A 22,977-nucleotide genomic window follows, 5' to 3' on the forward strand; every position below is an offset into this window, starting at 1 on the left:
AGTATTGTAGGAATTTAGCACCCACCCCCCTCCTAGAAGAATGAAATATTTTAGAAAATATTTAAAAGGCAGAATATATTTCCCTGGATGAGAAATGGAGAAACATGTTTTAAAGACAAAGCAGCTTCCTGACTCCCCCCCCACCTTTGTCAATGGGCCATTAAAGCTTCAGCCAAGCTCATTCAATCCCCCCACCTTCCTCAATGGACCATCATTTGCAACACAATAGAACAGAAACTCACCACATGGCAAGGCTCAGGCAAGCTTGAGGGACAACCTACAATGTTAGCTAAGACCCCTAGACCACCTGGGAGTCTGACAACCAATCAGGGTACTCTTCCTGTGCCCCAGAAAGTTCAAAGCTCAGAAAAAGCATAAAGCGAGGGAGCACACGGGATCTCAGCCCTTTTCTGTTCAGGAACTCAAGCCATGTGATCCTGACCACCATTAAACCATCTTTCCAAGCAGTCTCCATGTTTCCAGTGTCTTTGTCCCCACTTGGAACTGAACCCAGATGGATATTTCTTCCAACAGTATTCTGAATCTCCTTTTTATTGTAATTCTATGGTAAGCCTGTCCATTTCTGCGCAATCATATACATTTGGATAATCAGACCCTTTGGTGGTATGTTACTAACTTTCCAATATTGTGCGAACACAATCCTTGCTGCTATTAGAATGTGCAAAATCAAGTATCTTGGTTTTTTTTATCAAATTTTGTCTTAAATATTCCCAAGAGAAATGTTTCTGGATTCAGTTCAATTTGGCATTTTGTTATATCCTGTAAACCATCCCTGTATCTTAATCCAGTATTTTTCACTTCGGGGCATGTCCACCAGACATGAAAGAAGGTACCTTGATATTGATTACATTTCCAGCACTTCGGACTTAGATTCGTGTACATTTCGGCCAACCTATCTGGACGGGTAGATGATTTTCATCCTTATTGTTGTTCTGATTCGCCTTTCCTTTTCCCTCTCTTTTTTTTTAAAGCATAGCAACCAAAGTATGAAGCGAGCAAGAGATGATGGATGGATCATTCCTCTTTTTTGTTGCTGTTCTAAGTTGCTTTTCCCTTTCTCCTCCTCTCTATTGTTTTATTTTTCCCCCCTCTCTTTTTCTAGGCAGGTGACATGATTAGATGTTACACAGGAAAGAAAGAAAAAGTTTCTTAATAAAGGATGACATGATTAAAAGCTAGAACAAATGATAGAAATAAAGGGAATATTTTTATTTGATAAAATGAACGTAATAATGAGAAATAGGTGGATAATTGAATTATGATAAACTGTAACCTAATATAGATGAAGGGACACGGTGGCTCAGGGGTTAGGACGTTGAGCTTGTCGATCGAAAGGTTGGCAGCTTGGCGGTTTGAATCCCTAGTGCTGCCGTGTAACGGGGTGAGCTCCCGTTACTTGTTCCAGCTTCTGCCAACCTAGCAGTTCAAAAGCAGGTAAAAAATGCAAGTAGAAAAAATAGGGACCACCTTCGGTGGGAAGGGAACAGCGTTGAGTCATGCCGGCCACATGACTATGGAGACGTCTTCGGACAGCGCTGGCTCTTCGGCTTTGAAACGGAGATGAGCACCGCCCCCTAGAGTCGGCAATGACTAGCACGTATGTGCAAGGGGAACCTTTATCTTTAATATAGATGTGTATTGTTATTAGAAATACATAAGTTGATTGAAAGAAATAATAATGTTTAATCTGATCAGTTTCATATGTATTGGAATGTATGGTGCCCAGCAGTGGTGAAATTCAATTTTTTTTACTACCGGTTCTGTGGGTGTGGCTTGGTGGGCATGGCAGGGGAAGGATACTGCAAAATCTCCATTCCCACCCCACTTTTAAGCATGAGCTCAAAACTTTCTTTTTCCACCAAGCGGGGCTGGCTTAATGACAAATTTTAATACTGAGGGTTTTTAGTGGGTTTTTAAGGGATTTTAATTTATTTTGTAATTTTTTTACTTAGAAATTTTAATATACAGCTATTGAATCAGATTTTTAACTGGATATTGTATTTTAAAATCTTTTGGGTATTTGCATTTTATTTATGCTGTACACCGCCCTGAGTCCTCGGAGAAGGGCGGTATAAAAATTTGAAAAATAAATAAAATAAATAAATAAATAAATAAATACTCTATGGGAAGGATACTGCAAAATCCCCATTCCCTCCCCACTCCTGGGAGAAGGATATTGCAAAATCTCTATTCCCTCTATTTCTATTTCTACTCCACTCCATTCCATTCCATTCCATCAGCCATATTGTCTCTTGTCTCATTAGGGTAAGGTCCAATTCTTCTCCCTTCCTTCCAAGCTGTTGTCCCCATTGCTGGGAAATCTACTTTGGCAGACATGCAATTTTTAGCTTTCAATTTTTTTTTAATTGAAAAAGTTTTAACAAGCAAAAACATTTTTCTCCCTTTTCCCCCCCTCCCCCCACAAAACCCCTTCCCCCCTCCCTTCACACACACCCCCTCCCCCGGCTTCCCGGGTCAATCACAAGGTATTGTTATACATAAACCAAACATAGAGTAAAATTTTCCCTTCTAATCCAATTAACCTCATCCAAATCTTTTCATTTCCTAACCTCCCCCTTATATAAAATAATACTTCCTAATTATTCAAAGCAATCTGATATTTCTTAATCTGATATCTGTTTTGTAAATAATCAATCCATTTTTTCCATTCAATTAAATATCTTTCCTGCGTGTTGTCTTTCAAAAAAGCTGAGATTTTAGCCATCTCAGCCAAGTTAGTAACTTTCAATATCCATTCTTCTATTGTAGGTAACTCTTTTTTCTTCCAATATTGTCCAATCAACAGCCTTGCTGCTGTTATTAAGTTCAAAATCAGTTTAATCTCAGTCACTGTACAATCCGTTATAATTCCCAAAAGGAAAAATTGCGGCAGGAACTTTATCTTCTTCTTTTAGCTTTCAATTTTGATTTGCCACATTATCGTTGTCATCATTAGCCACCCTTCTGTCATGGCGTGGGACCAAGCTCTCAACCAAAAGCGTGCGAACACACACGTGGGAATCTTCCTCTAGTCTAGTCTAACCCTCTCGCTTTTTTTTTTTTTTTGTCTCCAGGACAAGCAACTTCAGAACCAGCCAACTTTTGCTCCTCAGCTCCATGTAAGAATGGAGGGACCTGCAGAGACCTGGAAAGTGGCTACCAGTGCTTCTGCGCCCAGAACCCCGTAGCTTACGTTGGAAGAGACTGTGAGTCGCCAGCTGAGCCATGCGATGGACATCCTTGTCCACCCGAGTGGAGTTGCAGTGGGACACCTGGATACCTGAATTACACTTGCCACTGTGGATCAAGCTTGGCAGATGCCTCCTGTCGATCTCAAGGGGATGAGTGCAAGGCTAACCCTTGCCCTTGGCCTGGTTTTGAGTGTGTCAGTCTCCAGGATGGGTACGCTTGTCACTGCCCGAGTGGGAACCATTGTCTACCGAGCTCTTCCATTTGTTCAAGTCAACTTTGCAACAACGGCACCTGTCTTGAGAACGGCGGGACGTACACGTGCCAGTGCCCGGCTGGCTACACTGGTACCCACTGCGAGGAGGAGGTCGACGAGTGCGCCTCCAACCCCTGCCAGAATGGAGCCATCTGTCTTGACCGCGTCAACGAATACAGTTGCTTTTGCGTGCCTGGCTTTCAGGGCTACCGCTGCGAAATTGACATCAACGAGTGCGCCTCCCAACCTTGCCAACACAACGGCACCTGCCTCAACGAGATAGACCATTACGTTTGCCAGTGTCTGCCCGGCTACACAGGTAACTGTGGACGTCTCACCTTTCTCAGATTCTGGGAGGTGGCCTTCGGTGATTCGCCAGCCTCCCATCAATATTTTTCAGTTGCCATCCATCTCTTAATTGGGGATGACCAAATTGCAGAACAGCCATGCTGGGGTGGTGGTTAGAATGCGGCATTGCAGGCTAATTCTGCCGGCTGCCAGCAGTTTGATTCTCACCAGCTGAAGGTTGACTCAGCCTTCCGTCTTTCCGAGGTCAGTAAAATGAGGACCCAGATTGTTGGGGGCAAGAAGCTGATGCTGTAAAAGCTTAGAGAGGGCTGCCAAGCCCTATGGAGAGGTATATAAGTGCTATTGCTGTCTGTCTGTCTGTCTGTCTATCTATCTATCTATCTTTCTAGCTAGCTAGCTAGCTAGCTATTTAGCTATCAATCTGTCTAATCTCTATATCTATCTAAGACCTGTGGTGGCTCAGTGGTTAGAATGCAGTATTGCGGGCTAATTCTGCTGACTGCTAGCAGTTCGACTCTCACCGGCTCCAGGGGGACTCAGACTTCCATCCTTCCAAGGTCAGTAAAATGAGGACCCAAATTGTTGAGGACAACACACTGACACTGTAAACTGTAAATCGCTTAGCAGGGGCTGTAGAGTACTATGAAGCAGTATATAAGTCTAAGTGCTCTTGCTATCTATCTCTATGTCTGTCTGTCTGTCTGTCCCTCCATCCATCATCCCACTATCTATCTATCTATCTATCTATCTATCTATCTATCTATCTATCTATCTATCTATCTATCTATCATCTATCTATCTATCTATCTATCTATCTATCTATCTATCTATCTATCTATCTATCTATCTATCTATCTATCTATCCTCTATATCTAAGAGCTGTAGTGGCACAGTGGTGAGAATGCAGCATTGCAGGCTAAATCTGCCGATTGCCAGCAGTTCGACCCTCACCAACTCAAGGTTGATTCGACCTTCCATCCTTCCGAGGTTGGTAAAATGAGGACTCAGATTGTTCGGGGCAATATGCTGACACTGTAAACTATAAACTGCTTAGTGGGGGCTGTAGAGTATTATGAAGTGGTATATAAGTCTAAGCGCTATTGCTATCTCTCTATCTGTCCATTGATCCATTGATCCATCATCCATCCATATCTATCTATCTATCTATCTATCTATCTATCTATCTATCTATCCATCCATTATCTATCTATCTATCCATCCATCCATCCATCCATCCATCCATCCATCCATCCATCCATCCATCCATCCTCTATATCTAAGAGCTGTGGTGGCGCAGTGGTTAGAATACAGTATTGCAGGCTAATTCTGCCGACTGCCAGCAGTTCGACTCTCACCGGCTCAAGGGGGGCCTCAGACTTCCATCCTTCTGAGGTCAGTAAAATGAGGACCCAAATTGTTGGGGGCAACTGGCTGACTCTGTAAAGCACTTAGAGAGGGTTGTGAAGCACCATGAAGTGGTATATATGTCTAAGGGCTATTGTTATTTACTAGAGAAGAAAAGACAACAGTAAATATTCAGGGCATCGAAACTGTCTCAGTTAATGATTATAGGAGAGTTAAGGCATGCTCCAGATGTTCTTCTATAGACTTTCAAACCAGCTTTATGATTGTTGCTCAGCTTCTAGACACTCTTCCTGGCTCTGAAGCAATATTTCTCCCAGAAATTCCCAGAATTCTTAAATTCTTAAGACTCAGCGAAGTTGAGAAACACCACTCTGGACCGGTTGAGCTTGCGATGCAGTAAAGATCAAACTTGAACATTGGGCGCTATCTAACAAAATGAAATTCAGTGGCGAAAAAAGGAAGGTTCTGCATTTAGGCAAGAAAAACAAAATGCACAGGTACCGTATAGGTGGTATCTCACTCAATAGTAGTAACTGTGAGAGGGATCTTGGAGTCCTAGTGGACAACCATTTAACTAGGAGCCAGCCGTGTGCAGCAGCTGCCAAAAAAGCCAACACAGTTCTAGGCTGCATTAACAGAGAGATAGAATCAAGATCAGTGTTAATGCCACTTTATAATGCCTTGGTAAGGCCATACTTGGAAGTCTGCATCCAGTTTTGGTCGCCACGATGTAAAAAAGATATGGAGACTGTAGAAAGGGTGAAGACGAAGAGGGGACTGGAGGCCAAAACATATGAAGAACGGTTGCAGGAACTGGGTATGTCTATTTTGATGAAAAGAAAGACTAGGGGAGACAGGATAGCAGTCTTCCAGTATCTCAGGGGCTGCCCCAAAGAAGAGGGAGTCAAGCTATTCTCCAAAGCACCTGAGGGCAGGACAAGAAGCAACGGGTGGAAACTAATCAAGGAGAGAAGCAACTTAGAATTAAGGAGAAATTTTCTGACAGTTAGAACAATTAATCAGTGGAACTACTTGCCTCCAGAAGTTGTGAATGCTCCAACACTGGAAGTTTTTAAGAAGAGGCTGGACAACCATTTTGTCTGAAGTGGTGTAGGGTTTCCTGTCTCAGCAGGGGGTTGGACTAGAAGACCTCCAAGGTCCCTTCCAACTCTGTTATTCTATTTCTATTTCTAAACCGGGCCCATTGCCAGCACAATAATCTTAGTCCCTCAGATGCAGGTGTCCAAAAAAAAAAAAAAAAAAAAGGCTGAGTCTAAACTTTTCTCTCTTAGTTGCAACACAAGCAACTTTTCCTGGACTGAAACTGACCCTGACTCACTGGGGGCCTTGCCAGCTCCCTGCTGAAGCGGCAGAAGCCTCGAGGGTCTCATTTTTATTTATTTCTTCTTTGGCCTCTGGGTGGAATGCGGGCCGCAAGGTTTCCTCCTCCACCTGGTACCAGCCGGCACGCAAACAGCCTCTGGCCTCGTTCCTCTGTGTGCCTTACATGGCCAGGAAGGAATGCAAGAGCGAGGGTTGAGGGGGCATTGAAGATTACCAGCTCGGTAGCAGCCCAGCAGTGGAATTGCAACACTGGATGCTCTTCTTGGCAGAGGAATGTTCACTCTTTTAAGAACAACAGGAAGGAGGAATCTGGACAGAAGGAGAGCAAATTCCTTTCGCTCACTCCTCCTCTTGGAATCTTGCATCCAGTTTTGGTGGCCACGATGTAAAAAAAAAGTTGTGGAGACTCTAGAAAGAGTGCAGAGAAGAGCAACCAAGAGGATCAGGGGACTGGAGGCTAAAACATATGAAGAACGGTGGCAGGAATTGGGTATGTCTAGTTTAATGAAAAGAAGGACTAGGAGAGACATGATAGCAGTCTTCCAATATCTCAGGGGCTGCCCCAAAGAAGAGGGAGTCAAGCTATTCTCCAGAGAAGCAATGGGTGGAAACTAATCAAGGAGAGAAGCAACTTAGAACTAAGGAGAAATTTTCTGACAGTCAGAACAATTCATCAGTGGAACAGCTTGCCACCAGAAGTTGTGAATGCTCCAACACTAGAAGTTTTTAAGAAGTGGTTGGACAATGAGCCTGAGCAGGGGGTTGGACTAGAAGACCTCCAAGGTCCCTTCCAACTATTCTATTCTATTCTATTCTATTCTGTTCCTATTCCTATTCCAGTCTTCCAATATCTTTTTTTTTAAAGTTATTTTTAAAATAAACAAACATATAAACAAACAATACATCCTTAATCATTCAGTGTTTCATCTGAGTACATATTTTGAACCTTCTACTCCCTCCTCCATCATTTTCATATTATATTTCTACCAGACCTTTATATTTTCATTTAGGTTATTACATCATTCTTCCCAAATTTAATTCATCAATTATCTAAATTTTTATCTATCTATCTATCTATCTATCTATCTATCTATCTATCTATCTATCTATCTATCTATCTATCTATCTATCTATCTATCCATCCATATCTATCTATCTATCTATCTATCTATCTATCTATCTATCTATCTATCTATCTATCTATCTATCTATCTATCTCTTCTCTAACCATTGATATAATTGCCCCATACTTTAAAATACTCTGATTCTTCCTTTTCTTTAATTACCATTGTTAATCTATTCATTTCTCCACATTCCAATCTTTACTTCTCCCTCTAAAGGAATTTTCTCTGCATTCCAATTTTGCACAAATACAATTCTCCCTGCAGTTACTATATGTATCATCAAAGAAGTATTCTCTTTACTATATTTCTCTGGTAAGATACCCGATAGGAACAGTTCAGGTTTTAAATCAATACGTCGTCGTATCATTTCCTCTAGCCATGTTCTAATTTTAATTCAATAATTTCTCACTTCTGGACACGTCCAGCAAATATGATAATACGATCTCGGTATCTGATGGCATTTCCATCATTTAGCTGATTTATCTTTAAACATTTTTTGTCAATTTTTCAGGTGCCATGTGCCATCTATAGAACATTTTGTATTGATTTTCTTTATATGCTGTGGACATGGTTAATTTATAATTTTTTCCCCATATTTGCTGCCATTTGTCTAACAGCAGGGTTTCCAATATCTCAGGGGCTGCCCCAAAGAAGAGGGAGTCAAGCTATTCTGCAAAGCCCCTGAGGGCAGGACAAGAAGCAATGGGTGGAAACTAAGCAAGGAGAGAAGCAATTTAGAACTAAGGAGAAATTTCCTGGCAGTTGGAACAATTAATCAGCGGAACAGCTTGCCTCCAGAAGTTGTAAATGCTCCAACACTGGAAGTTGTTAAGAAGATGTTGGATAACCATTTGTCTGAAGTGGTGTAGGGTTTCCTGCCTGAGCAGGGGGTTGGACTAGAAGACCTCCAAGGTCCCTTCCAACTCTGTTATTCTGTATTCTGGTGGATTCCAAAGTTCCCTTTGAAAAGCTCCCTCAGCTCAGGATGAGCGAGTTAAAAGAGTTTGAAACTTCCAAGATAAGCAAAAACCGGTGTGGGAAAAGGTATGAACTTGGCAACTCCTGGAAAAAAAAAAAGAATTTGCTGAATTTCAGCCAAGCATCTTACGAAAGGACACAAATAGCCGTGGCCAAATAAAGATGCAAAGCCCTTCAAATATTGGGAGATCCTGTCTGCCCTGGTCCTTCTCTTCACTAGACTAGCCAGGCCCAGTTCCTGCAACTGTTCATCGTATGTTTTAGCCTTCAGTCCCTTCATCATCTTGTTTACAGATTAACAGAGTTGGAAGGGACCTTGTAGGTCATCTAGTCCAACCCTCCTCTGCCCAAGCAGGAATCCCTACACCATTTCTGACAGATGGCAGTCCAGTCTCTTCTTGAAAGCTTCCAGGGATGAAGCTCCCACAACTTCCGAAGGCAACTTCTGTTCCATGGGTTGATTGTTCTCCCTGTCAGAAAATTCCTCCTTATTTCCAGGTTGAATCTCTCCTTGGTCAGTTTCCATCCATTGTTCCTTGTCTGGCCTTCAGGTACTTTGGAAAACAGCTTGAGCCCCTTTCTCCTCTCTGTGGCAGCCCCTCAAATATTGGAAGATGCTCTCCTGTCTCCCCTGGTCCTTCTCTTCACTAGACTAGCCAGGCCCGGTTCCTGCAACTGTTCATCGTATGTTTTGGCCTCCAGTCCCCTTAATCATCCTGGTTGCTCTTCTCTGCACCCTTTCTAGTGTCTCCCGAGTTCATTGGAAAATGGGATGTGTAACTCGCAGCTGCTGTTTTCCTTTGGGCATTGGGGTTGAGTTCCAGGTGTCTCCCTCCAACCTGGGCTTCAGCTCTTGGGCCCTTCTGCCCTCCTCACAAGGACTGAGTCTCTTTTAGCAGGAGATGGGAGGGTCTTTACTTAAAGGCTCGGCAGCTCTGCTAGATTAAGGGGCCCACATTCCTGTTGGATTAGTCTGGCCGGGTCTGCTGTGGAGCAGAGCTGGGCCAGAAAATTGGAATTAAGTGGATTTGCAGGTAGCAGCCCAGGGATATATAGGCTGTGAAATCAGCTCTCCCGCCCCCCCCCCCAAATGGAGCAGATTGCGAAAAAGAGCACTGGGAGGCCAGTTAAATTCCCTTGTGGGGTTTCTCCATGGACCTGCTGCAAACGTGCGGATAGGCGGAGGATAAATAATTCTAACGGTTAATGAGCGATCTCCCCTTTTTGGAGCCCCGAGGGAAACATGCTGAGAAAGTCCTCTTCATTTTAGTTGAAAATATGCTAATTGGAGGGCAATTCCCTCCCTCCCAAGCTCAGTTCCCCATGGAAATCATAGTTTCCCATCTCCCTGTCTCCCTCCCTCTCTTGTTCTCTCTCATTCTCTTTCTCATTCTCGTTCTCTATCACCTGTCTCTGTCTCTGTTTGTCTCTGTCTCTCTCTGTTTCTGACTCTCTCTCTCTCTCTCTCTCTGTGGGTCTCTGTGTCTCTCTCTGTGTGTGTGTCTCTCTCTGTCTCTCTCTCTGGGTCTCTGGGTCTCTGTCTCTGTCTCTGTCTCTCTGTCTCAGTCTCTCTGTCTCCCTCTCTCAGTCTATCTGTGTCTGTGTCTCTGTCTCCCTGTGTCTCTGTGTATCTCTCTCTGTCTGTCTCTGTCTCTGTCTGTCTGTCTGTCTCTGTCTCTCTCTCCCTCTCTCTGTCTCCCTCTCTCTGTGTCTGTCTCTATTCTGTCTCTGTCTCTGTGTGTGTGTCTCTCTGTCTGTCTGTCTCTGTCTCTCTCTCTGTGTGTCTCTGTCTCTCTCTGTCTCGGTCTCTCTGTCTCTCTCTCAGTCTCTCTTGGTTTGTCTGTCTGTCTGTTTGTCTCTCTGTCTGTGTCTCTCTCTCTGTCTCTCTCTGTCTGTCTCTCTCTCTCTTTCTCCCTCCCTCTCTCTGTCTGTCTGTCTGTCTCTCTCTCTCTCTGTGTCTCTCTCTGTCTCTGTCTCTCTAGGTCTTGGTCTGTCTCTCTCTCTCTCTGGGTCTCTCTCTCTGTCTCTCTCTCTCTCAGTCTGTCTTTGTCTCTGTCTCTGTCTCTCTCTCCCTGTGTCTCTGTGTATCTCTCTCTGTCTCTGTCTCTATCTCTGTCTGTCTCTCTCTCTGTCTCCCTCTCTCTGTCTCCCTCTCTCTGTGTCTTTATTCTGTCTCTCTGTCTGTGTCTGTGTCTCTCTCTCTCTGTCTGTGTGTGTGTGTCTCTCTCTGTCTCTGTCTGTCTCTCTCGGTCTATCTGTCTGTCTCTGTCTCTCACTCTCTGTGTCTCGGTCTCTCTTTGTCTCGGTCTCTCTGTCTCTCTCTCAGTCTGTCTCAGTTTGTCTGTCTGTCTCTCTCTCTCTCTCTCTGTGTGTATCTCTCTCTGTCTCTCTGTCTCTGTCTGTGTCTCTCTCTCTTTTTCCCTCTCTCTGTGTCTCTATTCTGTCTCTCTGTCTCTGTCTCTCTGTCTGTCTCTCTCTCTCTCTCTGTGTCTGTCTCATTTAGAGCAAAGTTTCCTAACTTCGGCATCTTTCAGAGTAGTGGACTTCAACTCCCAGAATTTCCAGCCAGCTTTGGGCATTCCTGGAGTTGACGTCCACTCAACGCAAAGTTGCTAAGGTTGAAAAATGCCGATTTAGAGACGGAAGGACGCATCGTGCAGCCTTTAGAAAGTGTAGCGTATGTACAACCGAATCCACCTGTCAGCCTCCACTCCAATCTTCGTATACTTTTGAATGATTATATCAGTAGATAGAATGTGAAATGTTTATTTCTGTATTATAAAACTATTAAGGGAATGAGATGTATCATACCACCGTACGGGGTAAGGGAAAGGAGTCTATTAAGAGTGTCGGCTGACATAACAGTGTGGGAGGGGGGATTAATGGCTGATTGTTGCCAGCGCGGGTTTTTTCCAACAGACACTGCATTCCTAAGATGACTGACAACTAGAGACCTGTGGAAGAAGATTACCACGAGGGGCCGAGAAGGAGCTGGCATTGGACCAGACCAGCCTGACCTCCTGAAGGAGGAGGGACAGTTGAGGGGAGATGATATGTTAGCCATATTTTGTCTCAGATCCAACTTAGCTAAGCTGCTATCAAGACTGTAAATAGTAAAAGTACTTTTCTTCATTCCAAATGAAGTCAAGGTGAATTCTTTCCTAATTATAGTCGGAGGTAGCCTGACACCACCCCTCTCTTTTTGTAACAAAGGTGTGAACTGCGATGTGGAAATCAATGAATGTGAATCCAGTCCCTGTCGGCATGGTGGCACCTGCTCTGACAATATTGGCTTCTTCACCTGTTCCTGCCTGCCAGGCTACCAAGGAACCCAGTGCGAAGTGGATATTGATGAATGCCAAAGCCAGCCTTGTCTTAACGGAGCTATCTGTGAGGACCTGGTCAACAGGTGAGAACCTCAGTCTTGAGGACAATCTCAATGGCTTCTTGTGGTGCCCTGCTCTTTTCACCACCACGTGTATGGCAAGACTTCTACAGATATTTTTATTTTATTTATTTTTATTTTATTTGCATTTATATCCCGCCCTTCTCCGAAGTCTCAGGGCGGCTTACACTATGTTAAGCAATAGTCTTCATCCTATTTGTATATTATATACAAAGTCAACTTACTGCCCCCAACAATCTGGGTCCTCATTTTACCTACCTTATAAAGGATGGAAGGCTGAGTCAACCTTGGGCCTGGTGGGACTTGAACCTGCAGTAATTGCAAGCAGCTGTGTTAATAACAGACTGTCTTAGTCCGTTGAGCCACAAGAGGCCCATGGTTATTCAACCCTCCCCCCCAAATAGGTTCTCAGAAAGCACCCCCATTGCACAGGTCCAGATTCCAACCTCGATACAGCAAGAGTCACGTGGTAACCAAGTCCAATGGGCACATACAACGTCCAGGAGTCAAACAAGCCAGGATCAGGAGTAAAATGCTTCCAGTTTGGACTGGATTGTGTGATCTGGTAGCGATGGGGGCGGGTAGTTCGGAGAACCGGTAGCAAAAATCCCTGCCTTTCCCCCCACCACCCATGCCTCGCTTTTCCTCTTCTCTGTCCCTGAAGCTCTCAGTGGTGATGTAGCTGCAAACAGCCTTAAATGACTGGCACAGCACTTCAAAGGGCCGCACTACAGCTAATAGGCAGCTAGAAGACTTTATTTTTAAAAAATAAGGTAGACTGGTGCCTCCCAAAAAAAAGGCAATTGATAAGACCGGTGCCTCTATTTTTCAAGAAGGTAGACCGGTGCCTCTATTTTTCAAGAAGGTAGACCGGTGCCTCTATTTTTAAGGAAGGTAGACCGGTGCGCTCCCAAGTTTTGTATACTTTATTATTTTTATTATTTATTATTATTGGCCATGCCCATTCAGTCACCTGACCACCAAGCCACACCCACCAATTAAACCACACCCAAAGAACCGGTAGGGAAAATTTTTAGATTTCACCCCTGGCCAGGATACATGGCACGAGCACACAAAGCACGGAACTGGGCACTTTGCTCCATCAACACTCAAGTTCTCAGGGCGGGATTAAGTAGGCAATGCTGGGGCAGCAGCCCTTCATGAAAGGCGAGGTTGCCTCCTCATGGACAGCCTAGCTGACCAACGTTGTGCCTGCCTCCTCTCTGCTCTACATGTCCTTGGATCGGGAGGAGGTGGGGACTCCACTTCCTCTTCATTGCTAATAGGTGGCAGCTGCTCCTGTCCCTCACCTGCCAATTTACTGCAGCTCACCTCCCTCGACCCAGCTGAGGACCATCAGGGTAGCACTCTCCAAGCCCCGAACTCCGATCCTGACCAATACTCGGCTCCACGTTTTTCTCTACAGACTCAAACTCACCTTCCTCCTCTGAACCTATATCTGGAGAGGGGTCCGTGAGGGCGGATCCATGACACTTCTAGGATTAGATAAGATTAACAGAGTTGGATGGGACCTTGTAGGTCATCTAGTTCAAACCCCCGCCTAAGCAAAAGACCATACACCGTTTCTGACATTCTAATTTGTATTGGAATGCATGACACCCAGTTCATGCATTGATATGTTTGTAAAAAAATAAAAAAAAAACTTTTCTCAGATTAAAAATTAATCTCAGGAGCATATAAAGAGATTGTATAATGAGTTACTTGAAATAGACTCTGAGAGGGATTTGGTAAAGGACTGTATGATAAAGTGGGCACAAAATTTTCAGGAGCCAATATTATTGGAAACTTGGGAAAAAATTTGGGTTAGAAATATTAAATTTACGCAGGCACAGAATTTAAGGGAAAATTTTTATAAAATGTTTTACAGATGGCATTTAGATCCTAAGAAATTATCGTGTATGTATCCAGATATGCAAGCAAAATGTTGGAGATGTAATTGTGATGATGCTACATATTTTCATATTTGGTGGACTTGTAAGAATATTAAGGCTTTTTGGATAAGAATTTGGTGGATCTTACAAAATGTTCTGAAAAAGAAGATAAAGTTCCTGCCGCAATTTTTTCCTGCTGGGAATTATCACGGACTGTACAGTAATTGAGATTAAACTGATTTTAAATCTAATAACAGCAGCAAGATTACTGATAGGACAGTATTGGAAGAAAAAAGAAGTACCTACAATAGGAGAATGGATATTGAAAGTTGCCAATTTGGCTGAGATGGCAGAAATCTCAGCCTTTTTGAAAGACAATACGCAAGAAAGATATTTAAACGAATGGAAAAAATGGATTGACTATATTCAAAACAGATATCAGACTAAGAGTTATCAGACTGCCTTTGAATGATTAGGATGTATTATTTTTGATTGTTTTAGGGGAGGTTAGGAATTGATGAGAATTGTAGGAGTATAATTGAGTTAGGAGGGAAATTTTTTTAGCATATGTTTGTTTTATTTTTAACTATACCTTGTGTTTGTTCTGGGAAGTCGGGGTGGGGGTGGGGAGGGGGGCTAGGGGGGAGGGGGGAAACGGAGGAGAAAAAAGTTTTGTAAAACTTTTTCAATAAAAAATACAAAAAACTTAAATAAAAAAAGAAAGAAAGAAAAAGAAATAGCCAAGATGCAGTTAGCTAAAACGCGGGGCAGAAATTGACGCGAGGCATCGTGGGGCATTGACGACACCCATCACGGAAAAGAGAGGATGTGCTAAATCAGTCGGTTCCCCTTCCTTTCCTTCTTAGCTACCAGTGTGACTGTCACAACACGGGCTTTGAAGGACAACATTGTGAGTCGGACATCTTGGAGTGTGCTTCACAACCTTGTCAGAATGGAGCCCCGTGCTTGGAAGGAGTTGGATTTTACAACTGTTCTTGCTGGCCAGGTAAGCCAAATCCTTCCCTCGTCTTCTTTGGATTCTGGAACGAATTCTGTTTTAGAACCATATTTTTAAAAGTTGGCAACTGCTGGTTGAGTGGGGTAGTGGTGGGTTTCAATTTTTTTTACTACCGGTTCTGTGGGCGTGGCTTGGTGGGCGTGGCAGGGGAAGGATGCTGTAAAATCTCCATTCTCTCCCCACTCCAGGGGAAGGATGCTGCAAATTCCCCATTTCCTCCCGATCAGCTGGGACTCGGGAGGCAGAGAATAGACGGGGGCGGGGCCAGTCAGAATTTTTACTACCGGTTCTCCGAACTACTCAAAATTTCTGCTACCGGTTCCCCAGAACTGGTCAGAACCTGCTGAAACCCACCTCTGAAGTGGGGGCTTGTGCAGGGCAAGGTTTCAAAAATTTTAGCAAGGGGTTCTCTGCCTGGTTTCTGGGTGGGCGTGGCCATAGTGGGTGTGGCCTAGTCGGCCTCCTGCACCATGGTGTGTGTGTGTGGGGGGGGGGCGTTTTTGCCCTCTCCAGGTTCCCAAACTTTCAGTAGGCCTGTTTTTTGCCCTCCCCGAGCCTCTGCTCATGCTTTGCACTTACCTGCATCCAAAACGGGCCACGTGGGGACTCCTGGGAGGGGCGGGGTGGGCAGGGAGGGGCCAGCCAGAAGGGGGATTTGAGGGTTCTCCAAACTGCACAGAATCTTAGCTAGAGGTTCTCCCGAACCCCTGCGAACCCCCAGCAGCCCACCGCTGGGCTTGTAGGGTTTTCCCCCACTCCTCTTTCTCAAAGAAGACATTGATGGGTTCCGTCAGTAGAAAGATCTTGTGGACTGTCCTTGCATCAAACCGGTGCATTGACTCAAACAAGAACCTGGTTAAATTGAGATGAGATCTTGCCTTCCCTTCCAAAGTTCCTGCTTTCGCACCTATCCTGCCTCATTGCTCTCTGACGTTAGGGTACGTGGGAACGCACTGTGAAGAAGATATCGACGAGTGTGCCGCATGGCCCTGCCTCAACGATGGAGAGTGCCTCGAATTGTCCAACCAGAGCTACTACGGGAGACGCCCGGATTTCCCCGAGCGGTTCAGCTACGAAGCAGCCGCTGGTTTCATCTGCAGTTGTCCTCCCGGTTTTGAGGGTGCGTCCTTTTCACTTGTTTGGAGATCCTGTGGGGGTCTACGGGTGTGTGTATGTGCCAGGAATTGAATGACAGATCGAGAAATCAGGCTGTCTCCCCTTCCTTATTGCTTCAGCAGGGGTTTTCATGGGATAGACCTGATTTTAGACCTTTATATACATTGAACTGATTTTTCATTCTATTCTATTCTATTCTGTTCTGTTCTGTTCTGTTCTGTTCTGTTCTGTTCTGTTCTGTTCTATTCTACTCTATTCTATTCCTCTCCTCTCCAATCCTATCCTCTCCTATCCTATCCTATCCCTATTTCTTTTCTATTCCTCTCCCCTCCCCTCCCCTCTCCTCTCCTCTCCTCTCCTCTCCCCTCCAATCCTCTTCTATTCTATTCTATTCTATTCTATTCTATTCTATTCTATTCTATTCTATTCTATTCTATTCTATTCTATTCTATTCTATTCCTCTCCTCTCCTATTCCTCTCCTCTCCTCTCCTCTCTTCTCTCCAATCCTATCCTATCCTATCCTATCCTATCCTATCCTATCCTATCCTATCCTATCCTATCCCTCTCCTCTCCTCTCCTCTCCTCTCCAATCCTATTCTATTCTATTCTATTCCATTCCTCTCCTCTCCTCTCCTCTCCTCTCCTCTCCTCTCCTCTCCTCTCCTCTCCTCTCCTCTCCTCTCTCCAATCCTATTCTATTCTATTCCTATTCCTATTCCTATTCCTATTCTATTCTTTATTCTATTTCAGACAAATTTATGCTTGGTTGGGACACATCTTACAATGTGCTTTCTCTGATCTCACTCACATGGGAAGGGCCTCGCCGTTTTTGCTAGATTTCACAGTACTATCTTTATAAGAGATTGATAGTAGAGAATATTTGTAGGTCAGGGTTGAACTGTGGCCTCCGTGTGCTCTCTGAGCTTGGTTGTTTTCTTGCAGACATTTCATGACCCAACTAGGTAACGCCATCAGAGGAAGAAGGAGGAGGAGGAGGAGGAGGAGGAGAAGAAGAAGAAGAAGAAGAAGAAGAAGAAGAAGAAGAAGAAGAAGAAGAAGAAGAAGAAGAAGAAGAAGAAGAAGAAGAAGAAGAAGAAGAAGAAGAAGAAGAAGAAGAAGAAGAAGAAGAAGAAGAAGAAGAAGAAGAAGAAGAAGAAGAAGAAGAAGAAGAAGAAGAAGAAGAAGAAGAAGAAGAAGAAGAAGAAGAAGAAGAAGAAGAAGAAGAAGAAGAAGAAGAAGAAGAAGAAGAAGAAGAAGAAGAAGAAGAGGAAGAAGAAGAAGAAGAAGAAGAAGAAGAAGAAGAAGAAGAAGAAGAAGAAGAAGAAGAAGAAGAAGAAGAAGAAGAAGAAGAAGAAGAAGAGGAAGAAGGAGGAGGAGGACTATGGGGTCCTTGGTGCTCTCTGAGCTGGGTTATTTTCTTGTTGACGTTTCACTACCCAACCAAACGGGCCACGTGGGGACTCCTGGGAGGGGCGGGGTGGGCAGGGAGGGGCCAGCCAGAAGGGGGATTTGAGGGTTCACCAAACTGCACAGAATGTTAGCTAGAGGTTCTCCCGAACCCCTGCGAACCCCCAGCAGCCCACCGCTGGGCTTGTAGGGTTTTCCCCCCACTCCTCTTTCTTAAAGAAGACATTGATGGGTTCCGTCAGTAGAAAGATCTTGTGGACTGTCCTTGCATCAAACCGGTGCATTGACTCAAACAAGAACCTGGTTAAATTGAGATGAGATCTTGCCTTCCCTTCCAAAGTTCCTGCTTTCGCACCTATCCTGCCTCATTGCTCTCTGACGTTAGGGTACGTGGGAACGCACTGTGAAGAAGATATCGACGAGTGTGCCGCATGGCCCTGCCTCAACGATGGAGAGTGCCTCGAATTGTCCAACCAGAGCTACTACGGGAGACGCCCGGATTTTCTCTAGCCGGTTCATTTCATCTGCAGTTGTCCTCCCGGTTTTGAGGGTGCGTCCTTTTCACTTGTTTGGGGATCCTGTGGGGGTCTACGGGTGTGTGTATGTGCCAGGAATTGAATGACAGATCGAGAAATCAGGCTGTCTCCCCTTCCTTATTGCTTCAGCAGGGGTTTTCATGGGATAGACCTGATTTTAGACCTTTATATACATTGAACTGATTTTTCATTCTATTCTATTCTATTCTGTTCTGTTCTGTTCTGTTCTGTTCTGTTCTGTTCTGTTCTGTTCTACTCTATTCTATTCCTCTCCTCTCCAATCCTATCCTCTCCTCTCCTATCCTATCCTATCCCTATTTCTTTTCTATTCCTCTCCCCTCCCCTCCTCTCCTCTCTCCTCTCCAATCCTATTCTATTCTATTCTATTCCTATTCTATTCCTATTCTATTCTATTCTATTCTATTCTATTCTATTCTATTCTATTCTATTCTATTCCTCTCCTCTCCTATTCCTCTCCTCTCCTCTCCTCTCCTCTCTTCTCTCCAATCCTATCCTATCCTATCCTATCCTATCCTATCCTATCCTATCCTATCCTATCCCTCTCCTCTCCTCTCCTCTCCTCTCCAATCCTATTCTATTCTATTCTATTCCATTCCTCTCCTCTCCTCTCCTCTCCTCTCCTCTCCTCTCCTCTCCTCTCCTCTCCTCTCCTCTCTCCAATCCTATTCTATTCTATTCCTATTCCTATTCCTATTCCTATTCTATTCTTTATTCTATTTCAGACAAATTTATGCTTGGTTGGGACACATCTTACAATGTGCTTTCTCTGATCTCACTCACATGGGAAGGGCCTCGCCGTTTTTGCTAGATTTCACAGTACTATCTTTATAAGAGATTGATAGTAGAGAATATTTGTAGGTCAGGGTTGAACTGTGGCCTCCGTGTGCTATCTGAGCTTGGTTGTTTTCTTGCAGATATTTCATGACCCAACTAGGTAACACCATCAGTGGTAGAAGGGAGGGGGGGCTTGGAGAGGAGGAAGAAGGAGGAGGAGGAGGAGGGGGGAGGGAGGGAGAAGAAGAAGAAGAAGAAGAAGAAGAAGAAGAAGAAGAAGAAGAAGAAGAAGAAGAAGAAGACAAAGATGATGACGACAATGACGGTGGAAGCTTTGGTGCTCTCTGAGCTTGGCTGTTTTCTTGCAGACATTTTATGACCCAACTAAGTAACACCATCAATGGTAGAAGGAGGGGTTTTGAGGAGGAGGAGGAGGAAGGAGGAGGAGGAGGAGGAGGAGGAGAAGAAGAAGAAGAAGAAGAAGAAGAAGAAGAAGAAGAAGAAGAAGAAGAAGAAGAAGAAGAAGAAGAAGAAGAAGGAAGAAGAAGAAGGAGAAGACAAAGATGATGACGACAATGACTGTAGAGTCCTTGGTGCTCTCTGAGCTTGGCTGTTTTCTTGCAGACATTTTATGACCCAACTAAGTAACACCATCAATGGTAGAAGGGAGGGGGTTTTTGAGGAGGAGGAGGACTATGGGGTCCTTGGTGCTCTCTGAGCTGGGTTATTTTCTTGTTGACGTTTCACTACCCAACTACGTGATTCCTTTAGTGCTAACACTGATGAAATTTTCATTCTTGACCTGTCGGTCTTTTTTCCATGGGATCCTTTCGGACGGTTAAATGTGCCTTTAAATGCTGCAGAAGAACAGAATGGGATTTTTACACAGGTGGTTTTCCTGTATGTCGAGTTCATAAATTCAAGCCCGCTCGGAGTTAGCGATCGATCGATCTTACAAAAAGAAAAAAAAAATCAATGAGAAACGCAGGGTTTTGAGCCTTCTCTGTTTTGCAATCCCTTTGAAGGAGAAACCTGTTCGGTCGACATCGACGAATGTGAATCTCAGCCGTGTGAGAACGGAGGGAGCTGCGTGGACTTGGTGAACAGCTATCGTTGCGACTGCTTGCCCGGATATTCAGGTAAATGGATGAAGAATGGGAGAGAATTTGAGGATGGGAAAGAGAGAAAGTCTTGTGGAGGGTGGGGGCCCAAATTCTTATGGGGTCTTTATGTGACCAAAAGGTGTATCTCTTACTCCTTTTTTCGCTTACCTGATTTATTTACCTAATTTCGAGCTGAGTGAATTCTGCACTTCGATATCAAAGTCAGATGGCTGAAGACGTTCCAGCTTTGAGTTTGGGATGGATGGGATGGGAAGGGAAGGGAAGGGAAGGGAAGGGAAGAGAAGAGAATAAGAATAAGAATAAGAATAAGAATATAGAGTAGAGTAGGATAGGATAGGATAGAAAAGGAAAAGGAATAGAAGAGAAGAGAAGAGAAGAGAAAAGAAGAGAAGAGAAGAAGAAGGAGAAGGAGAAGGAGAAGGAGAAGGAGAAGGAGAAGGAGAAGGAGAAGGAGAAGGAGAAGGAGAAGGAGAAGGAGAAGGAGAAGAAGAAGAAGATGACGACAATGACTGTGGAGTCTTTGGTGCTCTCTGAGCTTGGTTGTTTTCTTGCAGACATTTCATGACCCAACTAAGTAACACCATCAATGGTAGAAGGGAGGGGGTTTTTGAGGAGGAGGAGGACTGTGGGGTCCTTGGTGCTCTCTGAGCTGGGTTGTTTTCTTGTTGACGTTTCACTACCCAACTATGTGATTCCTTTAGTGCTAACACTGATGAAATTTTCATTCTTGACCTGTCGGTCTTTTTTCCATGGGATCCTTTCGGACGGTTAAATGTGCCTTTAAATGCTGCAGAAGAACAGAATGGGATTTTTACACAGGTGGTTTTCCTGTATGTCGAGTTCATAAATTCAAGCCCGCTCGGAGTTAGCGATCGATCGATCTTACAAAAAGAAAAAAAAAATCAATGAGAAACGCAGGGTTTTGAGCCTTCTCTGCTTTGCAATCCCTTTGAAGGAGAAACCTGTTCGGTCGACATCGACGAATGTGAATCTCAGCCGTGTGAGAACGGAGGGAGCTGCGTGGACTTGGTGAACAGCTATCGTTGCGACTGCTTGCCCGGATATTCAGGTAAATGGATGAAGAATGGGAGAGAATTTGAGGATGGGAAAGAGAGAAAGTCTTGTGGAGGGTGGGGGCCCAAATTCTTATGGGGTCTTTATGTGACCAAAAGGTGTATCTCTTACTCCTTTTTTCGCTTACCTGATTTATTTACCTAATTTCGAGCTGAGTGAATTCTGCACTTCGATATCAAAGTCAGATGGCTGAAGACGTTCCAGCTTTGAGTTTGGGATGGATGGGATGGGAAGGGAAGGGAAGGGAAGGGAAGGGAAGAGAAGAGAATAAGAATAAGAATAAGAATATAGAGTAGAGTAGGATAGGATAGGATAGAAAAGGAAAAGGAATAGAAGAGAAGAGAAGAGAAGAGAAAAGAAGAGAAGAGAAGAGGCATTAGGAACAGGAACAAGAATAGAATAGAATAGAATAGTTGGAAGGGACTTTGGAGGTCTTCTAGTCCAACCCCCTGCTTAGGCAGGAAGCCCTACACCACTTCAGACAAATGGTTATCCAACATCTTCTTTAATACTCCCAATGTTGGAGCATTCACATCTTCTGGTGGCAAGCTGTTCCACTGGTTAATTGTTCTAACTGTCAGGAAATTTCTCCTTAATTCTAGGTTGCTTCTCTCCTTGATCAGTTTCTACCCATTGCTTCTTGTCCTACATTTGGAGAATAGCTTGACTCCCTCTTCTTTGGGGCAGCCCCTGAGATATTGGAAGACTCCTATCATGTCATCCCTAGTCCTTCTTTTCATTAAACTAGACATGCCCAGTTCCAGCAGTTGTTCTTCATATGTTTTAGCCTCCAGTCCTCTCATCATCTTTGTTGCTCTTCTCTGCACTCTTTCTAGAGTCTCCACATCTTTTTTACATCGTGGCGACCAAAACTGAATCCAGAATTCCATGGGTGGCCTTCCCAAGGCATTATAAAGTGGCACTAACACTTCACGTGATCTTGATTCTTTCAGTGTGGTTCATACTGTAATATTCATCCCAAGCAATGCTTGCTATGTCCCATTGGAGTTTATGCTTGGTTGGGGCAAATCTTATGAGGTGCTTTCTCTGATCTCACTCATGTGGGAAGGGCCTCACCGTTTTTGCCAGACTTCACAGTACTATCTTTATAAGAGATTGATAGTAGAGAATATTTGTAGGTCAGGGTTGAATTGTGGAGCCCTTGGCGCGCTCTGAGCTTGGTTGTTTTCTAGCGGACGTTTCAAGACCCAACCAGGTAACATCATCAGTGCTAGAAGAGAGAAGCAGGAAGAGGAATGTGGGGTCCTTGGTGCTTTCTGAGTTTGGCTGTTTTCTTGCATATGTCATGACCCAACTAGGGAACATCATACAAGGGAGTGAGGTATGGGAGGAGGAGGAGGAGGAGGAGGAGAAGGTGGAGAAGGAGGTGGTGGAGAAGGAGGAGGAGGAGGAGGAGGAGGACTGTAATGTCCTTAATGTTCTCTGAGCTTGGTTTTTTTCTAGCGGACGTTTCAAGACCCAACCAGGTAACATCATCAGTGCTAGAAGAGAGAAGCAGGAAGAGGAATGTGGGGTCCTTGGTGCTTTCTGAGTTTGGCTGTTTTCTTGCATATGTCATGACCCAACTAGGGAACATCATACAAGGGAGTGAGGTATGGGAGGAGGAGGACTGTAATGTCCTTAATGTTCTCTGAGCTTGGTTGTTTTCTAGCGGACGTTTCAAGACCCAACCAGGTAACATCATCAGTGCTAGAAGAGAGAAGCAGGAAGAGGAATGTGGGGTCCTTGGTGCTTTCTGAGTTTGGCTGTTTTCTTGCATATGTCATGACCCAACTAGGGAACATCATACAAGGGAGTGAGGTATGGGAGGAGGAGGACTGTAATGTCCTTAATGTTCTCTGAGCTTGGTTGTTTTCTAGCGGACGTTTCAAGACCCAACCAGGTAACATCATCAGTGCTAGAAGAGAGAAGCAGGAAGAGGAATGTGGGGTCCTTGGTGCTTTCTGAGTTTGGCTGTTTTCTTGCATATGTCATGACCCAACTAGGGAACATCATACAAGG

At 44.3% G+C, this 22,977-nt stretch overlaps 2 protein-coding genes across 2 annotated transcripts in view; both read left to right on the top strand.

The window, feature by feature from the left end:
• Positions 1-4,900, top strand: part of LOC131186218 (fibropellin-3-like) — a 60,813-nt gene extending 55,913 nt beyond the window's left edge. Inside the window, exon 4 of the mRNA XM_058159572.1 lies at positions 3,059-4,900. Within this exon, the coding sequence (XP_058015555.1) occupies positions 3,059-3,931 (873 nt within the window). The 3' untranslated portion in view covers positions 3,932-4,900. The remainder of the gene's footprint in view (positions 1-3,058) is intronic.
• A 14,176-nt stretch (positions 4,901-19,076) lies between these two features.
• Positions 19,077-21,335, top strand: LOC131186221 (fibropellin-3-like). Its single transcript, XM_058159573.1, has 3 exons — positions 19,077-19,110; positions 19,783-19,896; positions 20,837-21,335. Exons 1-3 carry the CDS (start codon positions 19,077-19,079, stop codon positions 21,097-21,099), a joined length of 411 nt encoding a protein of 136 aa, XP_058015556.1. The 3' UTR covers positions 21,100-21,335.
• The last annotated feature ends 1,642 nt before the right edge of the window (positions 21,336-22,977 follow it).

The sequence above is a fragment of the Ahaetulla prasina genome, chromosome 16, assembly GCF_028640845.1.
Source record: "Ahaetulla prasina isolate Xishuangbanna chromosome 16, ASM2864084v1, whole genome shotgun sequence".
Classification (NCBI taxonomy): domain Eukaryota; kingdom Metazoa; phylum Chordata; class Lepidosauria; order Squamata; family Colubridae; genus Ahaetulla; species Ahaetulla prasina.